The 20,849-nt window shown below is 44.5% G+C and overlaps 1 protein-coding gene across 9 annotated transcripts in view; it reads right to left on the reverse strand.

Annotated features, from left to right (window-relative positions):
- Nucleotides 1-49: 49 nt before the first annotated feature.
- LOC110505329 (homeobox-containing protein 1) overlaps nt 50-20,849 on the reverse strand; it is a 34,534-nt gene continuing 13,734 nt past the window's right edge. For 2 of the 9 annotated variants that reach the window (XM_021584504.3, XM_090220598.1), the window contains exons 2-10: nt 13,899-14,486; nt 11,819-11,904; nt 11,482-11,592; nt 8,299-8,455; nt 8,035-8,117; nt 7,827-7,922; nt 7,617-7,714; nt 6,885-6,962; nt 50-6,410 (exon numbers count right to left, since the gene is read on the reverse strand). In XM_021584504.3, the coding sequence (XP_021440179.2) occupies nt 6,054-6,410; nt 6,885-6,962; nt 7,617-7,714; nt 7,827-7,922; nt 8,035-8,117; nt 8,299-8,455; nt 11,482-11,592; nt 11,819-11,904; nt 13,899-14,485 (1,653 nt within the window). In that variant the 5' untranslated portion in view covers nt 14,486 and the 3' untranslated portion in view covers nt 50-6,053. Of the gene's footprint in view, nt 6,411-6,884; nt 6,963-7,616; nt 7,715-7,826; nt 7,923-8,034; nt 8,118-8,298; nt 8,456-11,481; nt 11,593-11,818; nt 11,905-13,898; nt 14,487-14,977; nt 15,107-20,849 lie in introns of those variants that run through there. The other 7 variants (XM_090220603.1, XM_090220601.1, XM_090220604.1 and 4 more) reach the window with 4 other exon arrangements.

Consider the following 20,849-nt stretch of genomic DNA (forward strand, 5'->3'; position numbering starts at 1 on the left):
TGATACACATTGAGAGCTAGACTTTAGTTGATCACAAAACACAGACCCATTGTTCATCTTTCTTTATTCTTTAGTAGGTACAATACTAAAATAAACAAGTTAACAAAATGTTTTTCAAACAAATGCAACAAAAGGCATATAGATTTCTACATATTAATTACAGAACAGTCTACTGTCCAAAAAAGGCACTAAATTCTGAAATAGAAGATAACAGGACTCGTTTAACTATTTCATTCTGATACAACAGTGATTTCAATAATTTATATTCATTTCATCTTCTAGAATATTTGTTATTTCATGTATTCACATTATGTATGAATGAGGACTGGCAATAGCTGTTCCCTCACAGTTTTAAAGGCAAAACCCCTCCCACAGAGGTTAATGGTCATTATTGAGTAGCAGTCCTTTAGCAAAGATGTTTTCACCTGGTTTTGTATACAGTACCAATTTAATTTGTAGATTTGACAGATTCATCAAATTCTGGGTGATGCCAAAGAACCAAATCTTGTGCTAGCTCGCTACTTGATATGGCGTTAACAATTGTTAAACAGTCTCGAGAGACTAGTAAAGAGCTCAGAAACCTGAAGGATAAGTTTTGCCTTTGATGATAGAGTACAATAGGGCAATGAAAAACACGGTAGTTTGGGGCCGACTCAGACCCGAGTTATGCGTGCATAAATGTAACTTTATTCCCCCTATTCTACACTTTCCAATATTTAATGGATTGAACAATTGAATATGGCAACTTTCAGGATGAATATTTACGACTATTTTTGATTCACCAACCTATCATGCTTAAAGGCTCTCCAAACCTGTTATTATTTATAAATACTTTCCTAACCCTAAATAATACACAAGATCAGAGTATTTTTAAATCTACCGATTGGTGCTGAAAATGAGATTAATATGCATGTATTTACATGGCCTTTCATCGATCCATATATTCTAGTGCAGGGATGGTCAACTCCAGTCCTCGGGGGCCAGAGTGGTGTCACTTTTTGCCCATGCCTAACAAACAACACGCTGAATAAACTAATTGCATTCTAAACTGAAGATCTTGATTATTGGAGTCAGGTGTGTTAAGTGTCACACCAATCATGCCCCCCAAGGACTGGAGTTGCCCATCCCTGTTCTAGTGAGTCTGTCAAATTTAAAGTTATGGCTTTAGATAAATGTACTGAAAACCCTATTGACTGAAAACTCCAAGAGAAAATCAGCTGGCCAGAAAGTGGGAGGGTTTTCAGCAGTTGAGTTAAATGTATTCAGTGTGCACAAGGGAACCACGCCTGAAAAGCCCTTTATGCACCTGCATAAAAGGTAAGTCTAAATACCAACTACTGAGAAGTGCTTAGGAAAGGCGTACATTTATGAAGTCTGAATCGGGCCCACTGCATATCAAAATGGAAAAACAAACATGATTTCAAAAAGAAAAAAAACTAAGCATTTAATGATTAATCTCATACTATACATTTCTGCTTGCCAGAGTTTTACACATGGAAAGATTTAAGTAACAAATCGAAAATAAAATGTTTTTTTTCCTGCCTCAGTCTTTAGAATAGTCTTATCTTGTAAGATACATATTTGATACAGAACAAAGCACTAGGTGTTAGTGGAACCTAGGAAGCAGCAGAAACAGGACAGCTTGGCTGTCATTTAATATATATTGGCCTACTAAAAGGGACAGTTCACCCAAACATCAATTGTGAGTCATCTCTGCAACTTGGTCAGCTAACAGTATGTCACGAGACACTAACGTTTGCCAAACATCTCAATACCTCAGAAGCAGGGGTTGGAACCAATTATTTATTAGTTTAATTCTGAACAGAACCATATTTTCTGTTGCGTTCCTCTGTTCCCACAGAGGTTTGAACGGGAAAAAACTTTACTTTTTAATGTCGTTCTTTCTGTTCTTTTTTTAAACTTCTGAAATCGTGGGGGGGGGGGGGGTGGCTTGAAGCGCTGGGCATCTTATGACATGCATTATCTGAATTAGGCCCACATAATTATACATGTGGAGGAGTGGCATCTATGGAGGAACTTTTATTTTCAAAGAGTTGGCTTAATGTTGGACCAGAGCTAGCTAACAAGCTTGTGTGTGAAGAGCGGCACCAGAATTAAAATAAAAACACATCTTACCTTTTGGTAGTTAATAAATCCAATGTGAAACGTGATAACCAGCAATGAACAGGTTAATCCATTCTTCTCGAATTACAAATCGCTCTCCCTCCTTCTGAATCACACTTGTAACCTCAGTTGGCTACAGTAAACAATACTTCGGATGGGGACACGCACACTGGCAAAGATTTTCAGCTGGCAGGGAGGCAGACACCGGAATAAGTTTCTTAATGACAGAGTGAGTGCTTTACATAGGCGGTTTGTTGCGCGACAGAAAAAATGAATGGAACGTAAAATAGCATTATTAGCCGGATCCCATGGTTTTAAAATAACAGTATAGATCGCTTTCGTTCGGGTTCTGTTTGTTGTTTCTGTTCCCTGAACTGGTTCCAAGCCCTGCTCAGAAGTGGTCTAACAATAAACTGGGACCATATCCCACCATGACTGTTGTGTGGAACTGGCAAGGAGAACGTTTTTCAGTAGTTTGGGATTGAGGTCTACTGATTTCATCATAACAGGAACCTACACAACAAAATCACGTTTGAATCTGGTCAACTTGAATTTGAACTACCCCTTTTAAAGGTAAAAAAAAAGGTTATTCATTAGCTTATAAGGAAAGGTAGACCTAACACTTGACCCCTTAACTTTTGAACCAGATCAGTCTATCTTCCTCCTATTGCTTGCCTGGTCTGTCAATCACTCAGAACGACCAATAAGCTACGAGGGCAGGAAACTCAACCCCATAGTAGCTACTCCCATAAAGTGACTTATTTTTAAAAGAGAAAATACAATTTAAAAGAAAGTATCTTGGATAACAGCTTGTGTTGAAGACATCATGGCATATAAAGGATAGAAAAAGAAGTGTTTGCATTACTCCCAATACTAAGAATAATAGGGACCACAGGCAGCCGCTGGCACCTTAATTGGAGAGGATGGGCTAATAATAATGGCTGGAACGGAATGGTTTCAAACACATGGTCCATGAGTTTGATACCTTTCAATTTACTCCATTCCAGACATTATTATGATCCTTCCTCCCCTCAGCAGCCTCCTGTGATAGGGACATTGCCAATCAAGGGTGCATTGGAAATCTTAAAATACACTACTCAAAAAAATAAAGGGAACACTAAAATAACACATCCCAGATCTGAATGAATGAAATATTCTTATTAAATACTTTTTTCTTTACATAGTTGAATGTGCTGACAACAAAATCACACAAAAATTATCAATGGAAATCAAATTTATCAACCCATGGAGGTCTGGATTTGGAGTCACACTCAAAATTAAAGTGAAAAACCACACTACAGGCTGATCCAACTTTGATGTATTGTCCTTAAAACAAGTCAAAATGAGGCTCAGTAGTGTGTGTGGCCTCCACGTGCCTGTATGACCTCCCTACAACGCCTGGGCATGTTCCTGATGAGGTGGCGGATGGTCTCCTGAGGGATCTCCTCCCAGACCTGGACTAAAGCATCCGCCAACTCCTGGACAGTCTGTGGTGCAATGTGGTGTTGGTGGATGGAGCGAGACATGATGTCCCAGATGTGCTCAATTGGATTCAGGTCTGGGGAACGGGCGGGCCAGTCCATAGCATCAATGCCTTCCTCTTGCATGAACTGCAGAGACACTCCAGCCACATGAGGTCTAGCATTGTCTTGCATTAGGAGAAACCCAGGGACAACCACACCAGCATATGGTCTCACAAGGGGTCTGAGGATCTCATCTCGGTACCTAATTGCAGTCAGGCTACCTCTGGCGAGCACATGGAGGGCTGTGCGGCCCCCCAAAGAAATGCCACCCCACACCATGACTGACCCACCGCCAAACCGGTCATGCTGGAGGATGTTGCAGGCAGCAGAACGTTCTCCACGGCATCTCCAGACTCTGTCACGTCTATCACATGTGCTCAGTGTGAACCTGCTTTCATCTGTGAAGAGCACAGGGCGCCAGTGGCGAATTTGCCAATCTTGGTATTCTCTGGCAAATGCCAAACGTCCTGCACGGTGTTGGGCTGTAAGCACAACCCCCACCTGTGGACATCGGGCCCTCATACCACCCTCATGGAGTCTGTTTCTGACCGTTTGAGCAGACACATGCACATTTGTGGCCTGCTGGAGGTCATTTTGCAGGGCTCTGGCAGTGCTCCTCCTTGCACAAAGGCGGAGGTAGCGGTCCTGCTGCTGGGTTGTTGCCCTCCTACGGCCTCCTCCACGTCTCCTGATGTACTGGCCTGTCTCCTGGTAGCGCCTCCATGCTCTGGACACTACGCTGACAGACACAGCAAACCTTCTTGCCACAGCTCGCATTGATGTGTCATCCTGGATGAGCTGCATTACCTGAGCCACTTGTGTGGGTTGTAGACTCCGTCTCATGCTACCACTAGAGTGAAAGCACCGCCAGCATTCAAAAGTGACCAAAACATCAGCCAGGAAGCATAGGAACTGAGAAGTGGTCTGTGGTCACCACCTTTAGAACCACTCCTTTATTGGGGGTGTCTTGCTAATTGCCTATAATTTCCACCTGTTGTCTATTCCATTTGCACAACAGCATGTGACATTTATTGTCAATCAGTGTTGCTTCCTAAATGGACAGTTTGATTTCACAGAAGTGTGATTGACTTGGAGTTACATTGTGTTGTTTAAGTGTTCCCTTCATTTTTTGAGCAGTGTAGTAACGCATTTTCTCTCAACTGGGGAACATGATTATGACACCTTAATTTAAGGGAACAGACTAAGCTACGGTTAAAAGCTAAAAACAAATGGTTTGGGTACAGCTTCAATATGCTTATAGTTACCCCCATAACAACCACGTATGGCCCCTTTCACTAGCTTGCACGAGTCCTCTCTCTCTCAAGCAATAACATAATGAATGTCTGATTTTCACTTGCTTTAAAACCTATCCAGCTTAGGTAGTGCTACAACAAGGCGATATATTTATACATTTTAGGGATTACAGAGGCCTGTTGAGAACCCTCACCTCTCTCTCCCTTATACTGCCGAAGAGGGAGACAAATGAAAAGGGGCAGACAGATGAGAGGGAAAAGGGAGGGGCGAACAGACAGTGTAAGAGGCAAAGCCAAAGGGAAGACTATACATAGAAAGAGAATATGTCTGGGTGAGGTGGAGAAGAAAGACGGAGTAAGCGAGGAGTCAAGGAATCAAATAGCATACTGCGCACGTTGGGGGAAGAAGGTGCCAAAATCAGGATGCCAAGGCAGGAGCCCTCTATGCTCAGAGGGAGGTGTCCAGGGTTCCATAATAACCTATTCTGATTCTTTAGAGTCACACAGACAAGAGCATAATATACCTCACACACTGTACATACACTGTATGACTGTTTCATAGACAACTTTAGGGCCAGGCCTCCCAACACAATACCTCTAGAACAGTCTAAAGGGGTTAGGAAATGGGGAGGTAGAGGTAAGGGGAGGCCTGTTACCTTAGCTTGGACAGCCTCTAAGCCTATGCATTACTTTTGGTCATCATTTACAGTATAATGTTCCAACAAGCTCTACTTGCTCCCAACAAATATTTTTCCTACTCTACTATAGCCTCATCCTCGCGTGCACGCACGCTCGTGCGCACACACAATCATATGCTACGTTCATAACCAAGTGGGAATGTGGTATTTACCATATACGACTGACTGGTAGCTGCTAATGGGAAACCCGTCCATCATTCCTGAACTCTGACGTCACCTAAGGAAATTACTTCGATAACAGCATTTTTGGCAGTTAAATGCAACAACAAAACATTGCTTTTTATAGTTATTAATGTTTTTTGAACACCTATTTGTTTACAAGCATTATAGCTGTACGTTTCTCAACGAGTTCAAAGCGCGTGAATGCATCCAACACGTTTTTGCGACTTCACAACTGGTAATTACCACCTTCCCATTTGATTCTGAACACAGAATTACATGTTTCTCTCTCATCCCTAGTCGTCCAGCACCTCTGTTTTGATGTCACTTCCTGTCCCGCCCAGGGCCAATCCTCCCCCCGCCTGCGTTGCCAGGGCGAGGATGCTGTGATTGACGGCCGCCATCTCCACGGCAAGGGCGATGGGATCCTGGTGCTCCAGGGCATTGCTGTGATTGGTGGAGTCATCATCCTGGGGGGAGGGGGGAGACCAGGACACACCTGTCAGTCTGGAACCTTCCATCCCCGCCCCCTGAGCGAGACCCCACCCAGAGAGCAAGGAGCGGCCAATCAGAGAGCTAGCCCTTTGGGCAGCCAAGCCCCCCCTGCCCGAGCCGGGCCAAGCCGCCAGCCAGCTGGGCAGCAGGGTGGGCACCTGCAACCGCAAGAGGGGGAGGAGTCAAGGGTCGTGTTTACACATCATACTAATTTAAAGCTGTGGTCTTCAACCCTGAGACAACTGCAGGGCGCATTTACTAAGCAATACCACAGGCTGCATTAAAATCGGTTCACGGACCATATTTGGCCCACCCTTGAGTTCGAGACCCCGGACCTACACACTGACCTGAAAGAAATGGATAGGTAAAAGCAAAGTCTACGATGTTGCTTTCCACTATCCTGTGTTTTCAGATGGAGAATCCGCTTCAGAGTGAGATGCACCCTTGTTCGGTTATGGACGTCAACTGGTTAGCATGGACAATTACATGAACATTATAAGGCGTTCTTTCCCCCTACTTCTTGGTTAACTACCCATCTCACAGATTTGGTATAGAGAAAAAAATTCTGTACCAAATATGGAGTACAGTATGGATATGCAATGCAATACAACGTCTCATAGCAGTATACATACCTGTGTGGGAGAGGACAGGTCTAGTCGACTGAAGGGTCTGGTAACAGCTCTCTTTTCAAACAGAGGGGCTTCACAGCCCTGCAGGAAAACAAGAGGCAATATGTTAAACCACCCGTATGAAGGCAGAATGGTCTTGACTACGGGATCCAAACTGGATGAGACTAGGGCCTAGATTGACTCAGATCAAGTGTGAACTGGCGATAGCCGACACCCGCATAGCTGATGTTTTGGTTTCGATTTCGAAGGTGTAACTGCTTTGGAGCTGTCTAATTGGTGCGCAGCTACTCTTGATCATTGTCACGAAGCCACACCCGTCCCACTCGCCTTAGAAGTTCAGAACGAGAAGGTCTATCCTATATAGAGAAATAATGATGCTCAAATTGAAAATGATTCAACAAAAATGAGGATTTCTATCAGCCTAATCTAGGTGTAGATTACATCTCATATTCTAATGTTCGAACTGGGATTTTTCTTAATGCGTGCAGTCAATGACAATGTCTGCTTTAAGTATAGTGCCAAGAGTCGCTAGTGGATTTGACCAGTCTAACGCATTTCCACCTCTAACACCGCAAAAACGACCGCTGTGGATATCGGCTAAACCATTTTACATTCTCAGGGATGATCTCTCTCATGTGTATGATAGAGCACCCCTATAAAAAGGTAGAATGTCTTGGCTGTCAGATACACGATTTGCAGAGAACTGGACCATTCCATCTTGTTAGGGGTGGTTACCTGGTCAGGGAAGTCATTCCCCTCAATGTCATCGCCGTTGGAGTGTCCTCCAGGACTCTGGACGTCGATCCCATGACTCTCCAGGATTGCTGCTTCTTCTTCGAAAAAATAAAAACTTCTCCATAACATATCTGAGCCGTACGCACACACACTCTCATACACACTCACTCGACCCCCCCCCCCCCACCCCCGAGGGGTCGTAAACGTTACCTATGTTGGCGCGTCTCTTGATCTCCTTACGGCGGTTGGCAAACCAGTTGTAGACCTTCAGAGACGTGACTTTCTCCAGATCAGACAGCTTCTTCCCTGCACACACAGACGCACGCACCATATTCAAGTGTCCTTACTCCATAATTAATATTCAACATAAGTATGTACCTCTTTCGTTTTTCCATGTTTTCCTCCTGCTGGTTCTCACCTGGTTTCTGGATGACAGCGTTGCAGGCGTTAGCGATCTCCTCTCGTTTAGCTTCATCAGGGTACTGGTTGTCATTGAAGTAACTGGGAAATAACAAATAACCACAACATCATTTATTAGGCAACATTCACATTCCTCCAAATCTAACGGCAAATCTGCTGCTTTCCCCAATCTCTCAGCCTTTATCTAGATTATAACAACTCACCAAATCTCCCTCCCTCCCTCCTCAACTCTCTCTCCATCACTCCCCTTTCTCCTCCTCACCTCTCCATCACAGCCAGACATTCTTTCCTCCAGGTGAACCGACTGCCTCGGCGCAGACGGAAGCTCCCGGGGGTGGAGCTTACAGGGGGCGGAGTCTGCCGCCACTCAACCACATCCTCCAGAGACGTGGGGGCGGGCCGCATCGTCAGAGTGGCACCTGTAGACACAACCGTGATGTCACCATGGAGACAACCCTCACGTAACCAAGATTGTATCAAGTGAACATCAGACATCTACTATTTGGAGTGCGCTCTCCTTTAGTAGTTGATGGAGTGCATTTTATGAAAAGGATTCAGCACCTTATTTCTTAGAAGAATTAAGTGTTATATTGCGACTGTGTGGTGTGCATGTATGGAAATTAGGACTCATCTATACAAAGAGCGGTAGTGTTTTCAGCATAGATCAATAGCACTATCCTAATGAACAATGATGGCTGTAAGCCTTATATACGGCCTGTAGCTGTAACACACATACAGCATTCTGATGATAAAATGTAGAGATGTAGGGAGAGGTGGATTGGGACTGTGTCCATATGAAGATGTTGAAACTCAGGAACACCTTGAAACAGTCAATGGATGTTTTAAAAGATTAACATCCTAGATGCTACTTGTGCTTCCTGGGTCTTTTTCTGACTCAATTTTATTTGACTCACACCTATACATGCTTTTGATTGGAACTAAAATAAATGTTGAAATCTGCTGTCTAGATCAGGGATGGGCAACTTTGATGGGGCCACAAAAAAAAACTATAAAAATTGCAGTTTTACAGCAAATTTCCTGCAATTCTACACATTTTGCCATATGGTGGAGGCACATTTTTGTGGTTTTTAATATGATAAACAGATGATCACTGGGCCCCATCCCGGTCGGTAATTCGACAATGCTTAAGTTTACCTGAGCGCTAGACTAATTTGCCAATCTAAAAACATTTAGCTGACATGGGCTAATTGAGTAACTGCTGATGCACAACCAAATTTTGAAATTGCACCTTGTGTGTTCTATTATTCTAACTCTCAACAGTAAGTTGAGACCCCGACTGAGACCCTAAAATAAAGAACACTTTACCGGCAGTACTGCAGAGCTGGAGGCCCGGATGGGAGTAGCCCTGCCGTATCCAGCTAATACAGCAGTCGTCTATAGGTGCTGTGACATACACAGTCCACCAGGGCTCATCACTACACCCTCCCCTCCACACAGACAGAGAGGTGAGGCCGGTGTGATTTCACAAGTTTGCTTTTTATTAAAAAAAAACAGTTTTGTCACCATGGTTATACAGTCACACACCAGTACTCTTTAAGGCCTAGCTATAGTCATCGTCATAACATATTAAATGAGGTTTATACCGTGCTTAAAGCACTTTACATTTCTACTCAATTGTCTTAGCGACATCGTAGCGATAGAACTACAAGTACTACTACTACTCATTATACACCAGCCAATAATGAGTATTTGAATATTTGCGGCTGTGATAGCTTATTGGCTGCTGTGCCCAGAGGGTAGGGAGGGACACAGAAAATGGGAAGTGACACATCTGGACACAGGAAGGAGTCATAGACAGACAATGGGGTTGTAGGGGCAGAAACAGGTTGCAGGGGGGGGGGTTGAAATGGGACGTAACAGCTCAGAGAATTGGACGGGACAAATACTGTGAATGGAACATTTTGGGGGGGGGTGGGGGAGGCTTCAATACTGCATGGGGTGTGTCTGCAGAGTAGCTACAGTGCCTTGAAAAAGCATTCATACCCTTTTGGATTTCTTCACATGTTTGTGTTAAAGTGGGATTAAGCTGGATTTCAGTTATTTTGTCAACAACCACAAAATACTCGAATGTCAATGACATGTTAGAGATGGATCAAACTGAAATAACTCATATAGTCGTTGTATAAGTATTCAGCACCCGGAGTCAATACATGTTAGAAACCGCTTTCACAGCGATTATTGTTTTGGGTCTTTTGGGTAATTCTCAAAGAGCTTTACACACCTGGATTTGGCTATTTTTTCCATTTTTTGTTTTCAGAATTCTTCGAGCTCTGTCAAGACGTTGGGGATCATGGCTAGAAAGCATTCTTCAAGTATTTCCGCAGATTTAGGTCAAAACTGTAACTTGGCCACTCAGGAACACTCCCGGTCATCTTTGTAAGCAACTCCAGTGTAGATTTGACTTTGTTATTGGTTATTGTCCTGCTGAAAATGTGAATTCCTCTCAGAGACTGAAGCAGGTTTTCCTCGAGGAGTTTGCCTGTACTTAAGCTCCATCACGGTTTTATTTTATTTTTTTTTACCCTGAAAAACTTCAGTATTTGCCGATGTGAAACACACCCACACCATGATGCCGCCACCAACCACCATGCTTGAAAATAAGGAGGGAGTTGCTCAGTGATGTGGTGTTGGATTTGCCCCAAACATAAGGTTGTGTGCATTTAGGCCAAATAGTGTTTTCCATTTCCATGTTTTTCTTTTGCAGTATTACTTTAGTACTTTAGTGCCTTGTTGCATGCTTTGAAATATTTGTGTTCTGTATACTTGTATTCCTCTGTCATTTAAGTCATTCATTTAGGCTTGTCCAAACAAAGGGCCTGAATACTTATGCAACGACCATATTGTAGTTCTCATTTTTATTATTGTTGACAAAAAAAAACTAACAATTAAATCAAATGTTAATCCCACTTTGTAACACAATAAAATGCAAAGAAATCCAAGGGGTCTGAATACCTTTTCAAAGCACTGTATGCCCATTGAAACTGAGGGGGCACAAGACGGCATGTGGGTAGTGTAGTCACATGGAGTGACTACAAATAAACACACTCAGATTTGGCATGAGCGCCCCCTAGAAAAGTGGATTGCATTGGGCCAAAACAACAGTTCAGGGATACATAAGGGTGGATTTGGAAGGGCCATCACTATTATCTAGCCCGAGAATATCAACAAATAGTTCATAGATGCACCCATCAGCTCTCATCATATAACCCCTCTAGTTTGGACAGGGTCTTCGAGAGAGTCCTCTAATAGTGGATGGAACGAGTGGAACAACTGAAGAGGGACTGGACAGATGGGAGGAGGCTGAGGGTGGGGGGGTCGGGGGGGCACAGAAGGGGGTCTGCCTGGGGGTGGAGGAGGTGGAGGTGGGGGGCATGGTGGGACCGGGTGGGGGTCTGGGCATGGGGGTGGTGGTGGTGGGCATTACCGGGGGTGGTCTTCTCCAACTGGTACCAGCGGTAGAAGGCCCTCTTCTTCTGTTCGCTGAGGTCCGAGCCCTGCTGGAGCAGCCAGTGGGAGATACGACTCTGACTGATACCTGGAGACAGGGGGAGCAAGGGAGAGAAAATGGAGGGAGGAAGTAAGAGCGACAGAGAGGATGGCCCAGAGAGAGGGATTCATTAACTTGCCACTGCATATATACAGTGGATGAAGTACTTGCGGTTTCTCATTACATCCACACAAACTCTAGTGACCACAGTCCCACTCCCACAGTCAAGTGCCATGTGTAATGTGCTGTGTTAGCCACAAGGGGGCATACTGACCTGTGACCTGAGCCACCACGGCCTGAGAGATACGCCTGTTCCCCAGGAACACCTTGATCTCCTCCTTGATTATGGCACTGTCCCTTCTGGAGGGAGAGAGAGGGGGAGAGGTGGTGAGTGTGAGGGAGGGAGGAGCGAGAGAGAGAGAGGTGGTGAGTGTGAGGGAGGGAGGAGCGAGAGAGTGTGAGGGAGGAAAGAGAGAAAACAAAGAGCATTGTTCCCTTTTGCTAGGAAGATCGAACGAGAGGACGGTTCAAGGAAAAGAGAGAGGACGAGGGAAGAAGTGAGAGATGTCTGTGGAACGAGCGAGAGAAACGGAGAGGAAGAGTGGAAGAAGATAAGCCATGGATAGAGGGAGATATGATCAGCAAGTACAATGGCGTTGGAGAGGAAGCAAAGATCAAAAGGGAAATATTTATTTTATTTTTTATTTAACTAGGCAAGTCAGTTAAGAACAAATTCTTATTTACAATGACGGCCTACCCCGGCCAAACCCGGACGACGCTGGGCCAATTGTGCGCCGCCCTATGGGACTCCCGATCACAGCCGGATGTGATACAGCCTGGATTTGAACCAGTGACGCCTCTTGCACTGAGATGCAGTGCCTTAGACCGCTGCGCCACTCGGGAGCCCAATATGAGGGGTTGAGGAAAAGCAAGGAGAATATGGGTGATGGCAGAGAAAATGTGTCTGTGTGTCTGTGTGTGACCAAGTGCCGCTGCATGTGTGATTGTCAGACGGAAAGAGTGAATGTGACAAAAGCAGAGAGAGAGAGAGAGAGAGAGAGAGAGAGAGAGAGAGAGAGAGAGAGAGGGAGAGAGAGAGGGAGAGAGAGTGAGAGCGAGACGGAGGGAGATAGCAAAACAGAGAAGGAGAGAGAGCAGTTCTGATTGATGTGATGGAGCGCCTGCTGAACACTGGAGACACACAGTCTTTCTGTCGATACACTGCCTTCTCATTTACATTTATATTGATTCCCCTTCATGGAGAACGTGAGGGAGAATCAGGCAGCACTGAGCTGCCAGAAATCCACTGCTACTTTTCTCTCCCTCCATTTCATTTTCATCTAATCAATACTGCCTTTATCACTGGGCACACACTACAAAAGAGCAGCTGCAGGGTTGACAGGACACGTGTGTGTGTGTGTATATAATATTATATATATATATATATATATATATATATATATATATATATATATATATATATATATATATATATATATATATATATATATATATTAGAGCCCATATTTTATGTAGCAAACCAGATAATAACGTTACCTGCATATATTCCATTATTCAATTCATAGTTGATATCTTTCCAACCACTTCAAGCCAAACTGTCCATTTAATAACCTATTGTGTGTTCATGTGTTTTTGGACAAGCATTGGTTAACTGATAACTGACTGGCCTCCCACCAATTTGGCCTGCTAACCGCCTGTGTGCAGGCCTGCTAATTTGGCCTGCTAACCGCCTGCTGACCGCCTGTGTGCAGGCGGTCAAAGGTGCAGGAGAGGCACCTGGTTTTCAGTGTAAGCGAGGAGGATGTGAGGAGTGTTTGCATCTTTGACACCTCTCCCTTGGTCTTTAGCCATTTTAACTCTGCCTGTTTCAAGTCTGTATTTATTAAAGTTATTTTTAAGTAAATCCCACTCTAGTCTAATTTCTTAATGTGAAAAGCATCACCCTGCTTCGTCACGGTGTGTCTGCTTATGGTGTCTGTGTTTATAGACAGATGTCACTTGACTCAGGCCTGGGGGGTCTAGCTCAGAACAAACCCATTCAAAAACCGACATGTTCAGGTAGTACAAAAGGTCATTCGTTTGGTTCCCATTTTGTGCCTATTGACTACCATGTAAACCTATTCAGATAACGCTGTGTTCATGTGCTATACGACACTCGGGACCTCCAAGTTCACATGAACACAAGTTATTTGCGTAGAGCTTCCTATTGGTTGATTCTGGTACTTTCAAGTGGGAAACTCGAGTTCAATGAGTTTCCAAGTCGGAAATGTCAGAGTTTCCTATTTCCGACTAGCATGTGAACGAGGCATAAGACTCAGTTTACTCCTCCTCACCTCATGAGTTGCTCCACTTTGTCGTCCACGTCTAGTTCCTCCTCGCTGGCCTCAAACCCGTAGCCTCTCCCCGTCACGCCACCACTAACCGCACTAACACTGATAGGAAACCGTGGTGGAGACAGCTTTCCGTTCGTCATGGCAACAATCTCTCCGCCGCCACCAACCCCACCACACCCGTTCTGAGCCACCACTGCCAAAGCAACAGGGGCAGATACAACCGCCGGAGGGGGCGGCGACATATCATAGTTGTTGCTAGGTGACGGCGACAGACCACTCCCGCCACTCCCATTCGCCTGGTAACCAGTCTGTGTGGCGGCCGTGGACGTCGACGAGGACGCCACAACATTATTGGACGAGGAAGACGACGTCATATTAGCATTGCTATTGGACGTCGGTCCCTGACCGACAGGCTGGGGCTGCGTCTGGGGGCGGCGTCCAAACTTGTGTCCGTGCTGGCGGTCCAGTCTGTCCAGGGTATCCAGGGCGTGGAGGATCTCTGGCTTGGTCATCCCCGTCCTCCTCAGCCGTTGGAGCAAGTCAATCTGCTCGATGGTGAAGCGAGGCTCATCGGTGAACTGAGACATCCTGGACAGAGAGAAGAGAGAGAGGAGTTGACATGGAGCGAGAGAGAGGGGAAGGGTTAGATGGGATGGATGAAGAGAGGGAGAGAGAGAGAGAGATGGCGTGAGAGACGAGAGTTTAGGAGGAATGGATGGAGGGAGAAGGGTTTAAACAGAGGGAGAGCGAGAGTTCAGATCAGACGGACGGATGAAGAGAGGAGGGAGAAGGAGACGAGTTTAGATGAGACATATAGGGACGGATGGAGAGATGGGGAGCTGTGGCTGTCCAAAGAACAACCTCGAGCCCCTTAGACACTGGCACAGATCAAATAGAATTGCATAACACTGCTTATGTCTATGACCTAACCCATTATTATGAGGGAGACCATGGCAGCTCTTACAAAAGATTACGCTGAGACACGTATGCACTCAGAATCACACAAAAAACATCACCCAGCTTACAGAGAAGTACACACAAATGGAAATTCCCGAAGAACCGCACTGTGCCGCACACACCTTATCTCCTCATCAGCGGCATGCTTAGAGAAGACTGGCTCAGCAGCTGCAGCCCAGATATGAAATGGATTATTCTATCAACCTCTTAGAGGGCTTTTAGAGCGAGAGCGAGAGAGAGAGAGAGCGAGAGGTAGAGGGAGAGACAGGGAGAATGAGGAAAAGGACATGAGAGGTAGGAGAGAAAGAGAGAGAAGAGAGGGATATATGTGGAAAGGGATGGGACATATGGATAGACTTAGATAGATAGTGCGAAAGGGGGGAGGGTGAGAGAGATGGAAATAGAGAGAGCAGACCTCATGTGTGTGCGAGAGAGAAAGAGCTGACAGAGAACACATGCATGAGAGAGAGAGTTGAAAGATTGAGAGGAGAAAGGGAGGGAGGAGGGGTTAACAGAGAGTGCGACTTGGGAAAAACGCCAAGAAAATGTTCCATCCTAAGCAGCCAACCTCCATATTTTCCCTTTGAAGAGGGCGGGGATGAGTCATAGGACAGTGTATAGGATATCACACAGACAGACTTATCAGCCTTCAGACAAACTTACATACAGTACTGTACATACACACACAGCCAGGACACACACATACACAAAGAGCAGTACAGTACAACAACAAAAAAAAAAAACAGGCAGACAGGGTCAAAGAGGGCACACACACACAGTCTCTAGACCTAGTGACTGAAGGCTGGTGGAGAAGGAGGTACCATAGTCAGAATGCATATTGCACAAAGCACACTAGTGATATCATCAACTGAAAACAAGAGGGCATATAGCCTATATGTTATTATTACGCAGAGCCTTAAAACAATGCAACAACGCCTAGCCTACTTGACATAGACAGTACCGTATCAAAAGCCATTACCGTATCAAAAGCCAGTCTCTGCACAGAGCAGACTAAAAAATAAAATAAAAATACACAAAAAAAAAGCCCTACAGGCCCTGGTCAAAAGTAGTGTACTTTATAGCAAATAGGGTGCCATTTGGGATGCTTACTTTGAGACATTGGCTAAATCAGAGGAATCAGAGTCAGAGGAAGGAGACATTAACAGCTCGTGATCTTCATTTCACACTACATTCTCCTCTACATTGTCCTGATGTGGTCACATGAAGGCTGCTGGACACATTCCACAATATGATTCCAAATCTGCCGTCCTTAAAAAAAAAGAAGCTCTCTGGAATATATGAGGCATACCTCCCCACTCTCTGCTTCTCTTATCTCCCTCTCAAACTCTACAGTGCATTCGGAGAGTAGTCAGACCCCTTCCCCTTTTCCACATTTTGTTATATTACAGGCTTATTCTAAAAATATGGTTGTTTTTGTCCCCCCTCAATCTACATTTTACCCACTAAGTTGACTGAGAACACATTCTCAGCAACAACCTGGGGAATAGTTACAGGGTGAGGAGATGAATGAGCCAATTGTAAACTGGGGATGATTAGGTGGCCATGATGATATGACGCCCAATTTGGGAATTTAGCCAGGACACCGGGGTTAACACCCCTACTCTTATGATGAGTGCCATGGGATCTTTAGTGACCACAGAGAGTCAGGACACCTGTTTAACGTCCCATTCGAAAGACAGCACCCTACACAGGGCAATGTCCCCAATCACTGCCCTGGGGCATTGGGATCACTTTTTAGATGAGGGTGCCTCCTACTGACCTTCCAACACCACTTCCAGCAGCCTCTGGTCTCCCATCCAGGGACCATCCCTGATTAGCTTCAGAAGCAAGCCAGCAGTGGAATGCAGTGTGGTATGCTGCAACACCCCATAATGACAAAGCAAAACCCGAATTAGACTTTTTATTATGTGACATTTCCATAAGTATTCAGACCCTTCACTCAGTACTTTGTTGAAGCACCTTGGCAGTGATACAGCCTAGAGTCTTCTTTGGTATGATGCTACAAGCTTGGCACACCTGTATTTGGGGAGTTTCTACATTCTTCTCTGCAGATCCTCTCAAGCTCTGTCAGGTTGGAATGGGAGCGTCGCTGCACAGATATTTTCAGGTCTCTCCAGAGATGTTCAATCGGGTTGAAGTCCGGGCTCTGGCTGGGCCACTCAAGGACATTCAGAGACCTGTCCTGAAGCCACTCCTGCATTGTCTTGGTTGTGTGCTTAGGGTCGTTGTCCTGTTGTGAACCTTCTCCCCCAGTCTGAGGTCATGAGTGCTTTGGAGCAGGTTTTAATTAAGGATCTCTGTACTTTGCTCCATTCATCTTTCCCTCTATCCTGACTAGTCTCCCAGTCCCCACCCCTGAAAAACATCCCCACAGCATGATGCTGCCACCATCATGCTTCACCGTAGGGGTGGTGCCAGGTTTCCTCCAGACGTGACACTTGGCATTCAGGCCAAAGAGTTCAATCTTGGATTCATCAGACAAGAGAATGTTTCTCAAAGTCTGAGAGTCCAAGCGGACTGTCGTGTTCCTTTTTACTGAGGAGTGGTTTCCTTCTGGCCACTACCATAAAGGCCTGATTGGTGGAGTGCTGCAGTGATGATTGTACTTCTGGAAGGTTCTCCCATCTCCACAGAGGAACTCTTGAGCTCTGTCCCTCGGTGACCCTCGGGTTCTTGGTCACCTCCCTGACCAAGGCCCTTCTCCCCCGATTGCTCAGTTTGTCCGGGCAGCCACCTCTAGGAAGAGTCTTGGTGGTTCCAAACTTCTTCCATTTAAGAATGATGGAGGCCACTGTGTTCTTGGGGGATCTTCAATGCTGCAGACATTTTTTAGTACCCTTCCCCAGATCTGTGCCTCGACACAATCCTGTCGGGAAGCTCTACGGACAATTCCTTCAACCTTTGCTCTGACATGTACTGTCAACTGTGGGACCTTATATAGACAGGTGTGTACCTTTCCAAATCATGTCCAATCAATTGAATTTCCCACAGGTGGACTCCAATCAAGCTGTAGAAACATCAAGGATGATCAATGGAAACAGGATGCACTGGAGTTCAATCTCAAGTCTCATAGCAAAGGGTCTGAATACTTATGAAAATAAGGTATATCTGTTTTAAATGTTATAATACAGTTGCAAATATTTCTAAAAACCTGTTTTTCGCTTTGTCATTATGAGTGTGTGTAGATTATTATTTATTTTATTTATTTTTTAATGTAATCCATTTTAGAATAAGGCTGTAACGTAACAAAATGTGGAAAAAGGGAAGGGGTCTGAATACTTTCCAAATGAACTGTAGGCTTAGGCTAGGTCCCAACACTAACGTCTAGGGAAAATAGTACATTTTTGCTCTAGCCAAGTGCAAACATGACTGATTTGACTAATAATCAACTAGGTTAATCAAGGGCTTGACTAGTTGAATCAGGTGTGCCAGCTAGGTGAGGGCAGGAACAATAAGGTGCCTGGGACCTTGACTTAGAGCAGGGCTGCCCATCCTTCTTCCTGGAGATCTACTGAAACCATGTCTTATAGTCAGTCTGTAATATAAACCCTGGGGGGGTCAAAGTGCGGCTCATTTGGTTAAGTAAAACAAGTTTCTCCACAAATCCTCCTCCTCCTTGACCTTCCTGTCTTCCTCTGGTGCAGAGGCTCTGAGCCTGGCCCTTGCCCTGGGGAGGACAGAGGTTTAATACTGCTGACTAAACTAGCACTGGTCAATGCTCTTTATACAGTAGATCACTGCTCAGCAGAAAGGCTGCAGGGGGAAAGGGATGGATGGATAGAGAGAGAGTGCAAGAGAAACCTATGCACACACGACTATGCCCCGAGAGCCTCATGGCTTTTAAAAGTTTGAGTGTCCAGGCGTGTCAGATTTGACTCGGCAGGAAAAACAAACTCTCAAAACATACACCGAGTGCGTTTGGGTCTGAGTGACTTGTTAAACAAGTGGCCGCAACTACTAGCATATTACAATTGTGAAACGACTGTTTAATATATATTTGTGCTGTAGACTGCAACGCCAGGGAAATGATCGTCCTTAGGAGCAAAATAACACATTTTTCCATGCCTAATCAACCATTCCAAGCTTGTAACCTGTGTAGTTGAATCCTTAGGGCCCCTAGAAAAAGGTTAGGAGCCAGGAAGCAATATATTTACCCAGGTGCAGAAGGAAGCAGCCAGTGAGCAGCTTCACAGCAAACTTTCCCTGACTCCCTTTGCCTAGAGATCTTTTGGATTACTAGGTATCTGATGAAAAGGTGGATATACTGGTAAATGTGGGTGTCTGTGCTTCTGGTTTTGTATTGGGAACACTGACTGGTAAACTAGTCTCGCAACACAGAGCCTACACGGGGAAATCTAATGGGTAACCTGTATAATGATCTACAAATTAGGACTAGAGGAAACATTTGCATGCAAGCAATTCCATGGTAACGGAATAACCCTTTGACTCAGATGTTTCACTTTAAAATGTGTGCCAAAATAAAAATTAATAAAAAAAACCATTGATTTCAAAGTTTAACAAACCATACAACTCTATGCAATGGTGTCTGGAGAAGTGGGTGAACTCTATGGCCCGGCCAGGGAAGGCACCCTGTCTGAAAAATTCTATGAGAAAGTGACAAATTCCAAATGACCTAAAATGATAAATCCCATATTGGTCTTTCACAGTCAGGAAACCCAAGCTGTACTGTGCTAGTAGTCTAATAGTAGGACTACTATTGAAACAAATAAATGAGGCTGTCAACCGAGTCAGAAATATTCAGGTTTTCACTCTCAAAGTCAAGCTTGAATAGACAAACAACAAAATTGGGTGTTCCAATTCCATAATGCTTAAACTAGAGGTCGACCGATTAATCGGAATGGCCGATTATTTTGGGGCGCAGATTTGCCAATTTAAAAATATATATATATTTTATATACACCTTTATTTAACTAGGCAAGTCAGTTAAGAACACATTCTTATTTTCAATGACGCCCTAGGAACGGTGGGTTAACTGCGTTGTTCAGGGGCAGAAAGACAGATTTTCACCTTGTCAGCTCGGGGGATCCAATCTTGCAACCTTACAGTTAACTAGTCCAACGCAATGGCTAACTAGTTAGCGCGCACTAATAGCGTTTCAAACGTCACTCGCTCTGAGCCTTGCAGTGGTTGTTCCCCTTGCTCTGCATGGGTAACGCTGCTTCGATGGTGGCTGTTGTCGTTGTGTTGCTGGTTCGAGCCCAGGGAGGAGCGAGGAGAGGGACAGAAGCTATACTGTTACACTGGCAATACTAAAGTGCCTATAAGAACATCCAATAGTCAAAGGTTAATGAAATACAAAATGGTATAGAGGGAAATAGTCCTATAATAACTACAACCTAAAACTTCTTAACTGGGAATATTGAAGACTCATGTTAAAAAGGAACCACCAGCTTTCATATGTTCTCATGTTCTGAGCAAGGAACTGAAACGTTAGCTTTCTTACATAGCACATATTGCACTTTTACTTTTTTCTCCAACACTTTGTTTTTGCATTATTTAAACAGGTTTCATTATTTATTTGAGGCTAAATTGATTTTATTGATGTATTATATTAAGTTAAAATAAGTGTTCATTCAGTATTGTTGTAATTGTCATTATTACAAATAAATAAATAAAAATCGGCCAATTAATCGGTATCAGCTTTTTTTGGTCCTCCAATAAATCGATATCGGCATTGAAAAATCATAATCGGTCGACCTCTAGCTTAAACCATATCAGGAGACCACTTTTGGGGTTTGGGGAAAACCCAAGAATATAGTGCATGAGATGGAGTTTCCCCAGGCATTGGCTACTTTGTAGCTAGTTAACATTAAATAGAGGTTTTTGGGAAAGCCTTTCCATCTACCAGAAGAGTCAGAACTGTTTCTTTTGTTCTCTAATTGTTTGAAACCTGGATGTTTTACTTCATATTCTGAGACATATATTGCCTGGATCACAGTAGTCTATCGCCAA

The sequence above is a fragment of the Oncorhynchus mykiss genome, chromosome 25 (assembly GCF_057628025.1).
Source record: "Oncorhynchus mykiss isolate SJ-2025 chromosome 25, ASM5762802v1, whole genome shotgun sequence".
Taxonomy (NCBI): Eukaryota; Metazoa; Chordata; class Actinopteri; order Salmoniformes; family Salmonidae; genus Oncorhynchus; species Oncorhynchus mykiss.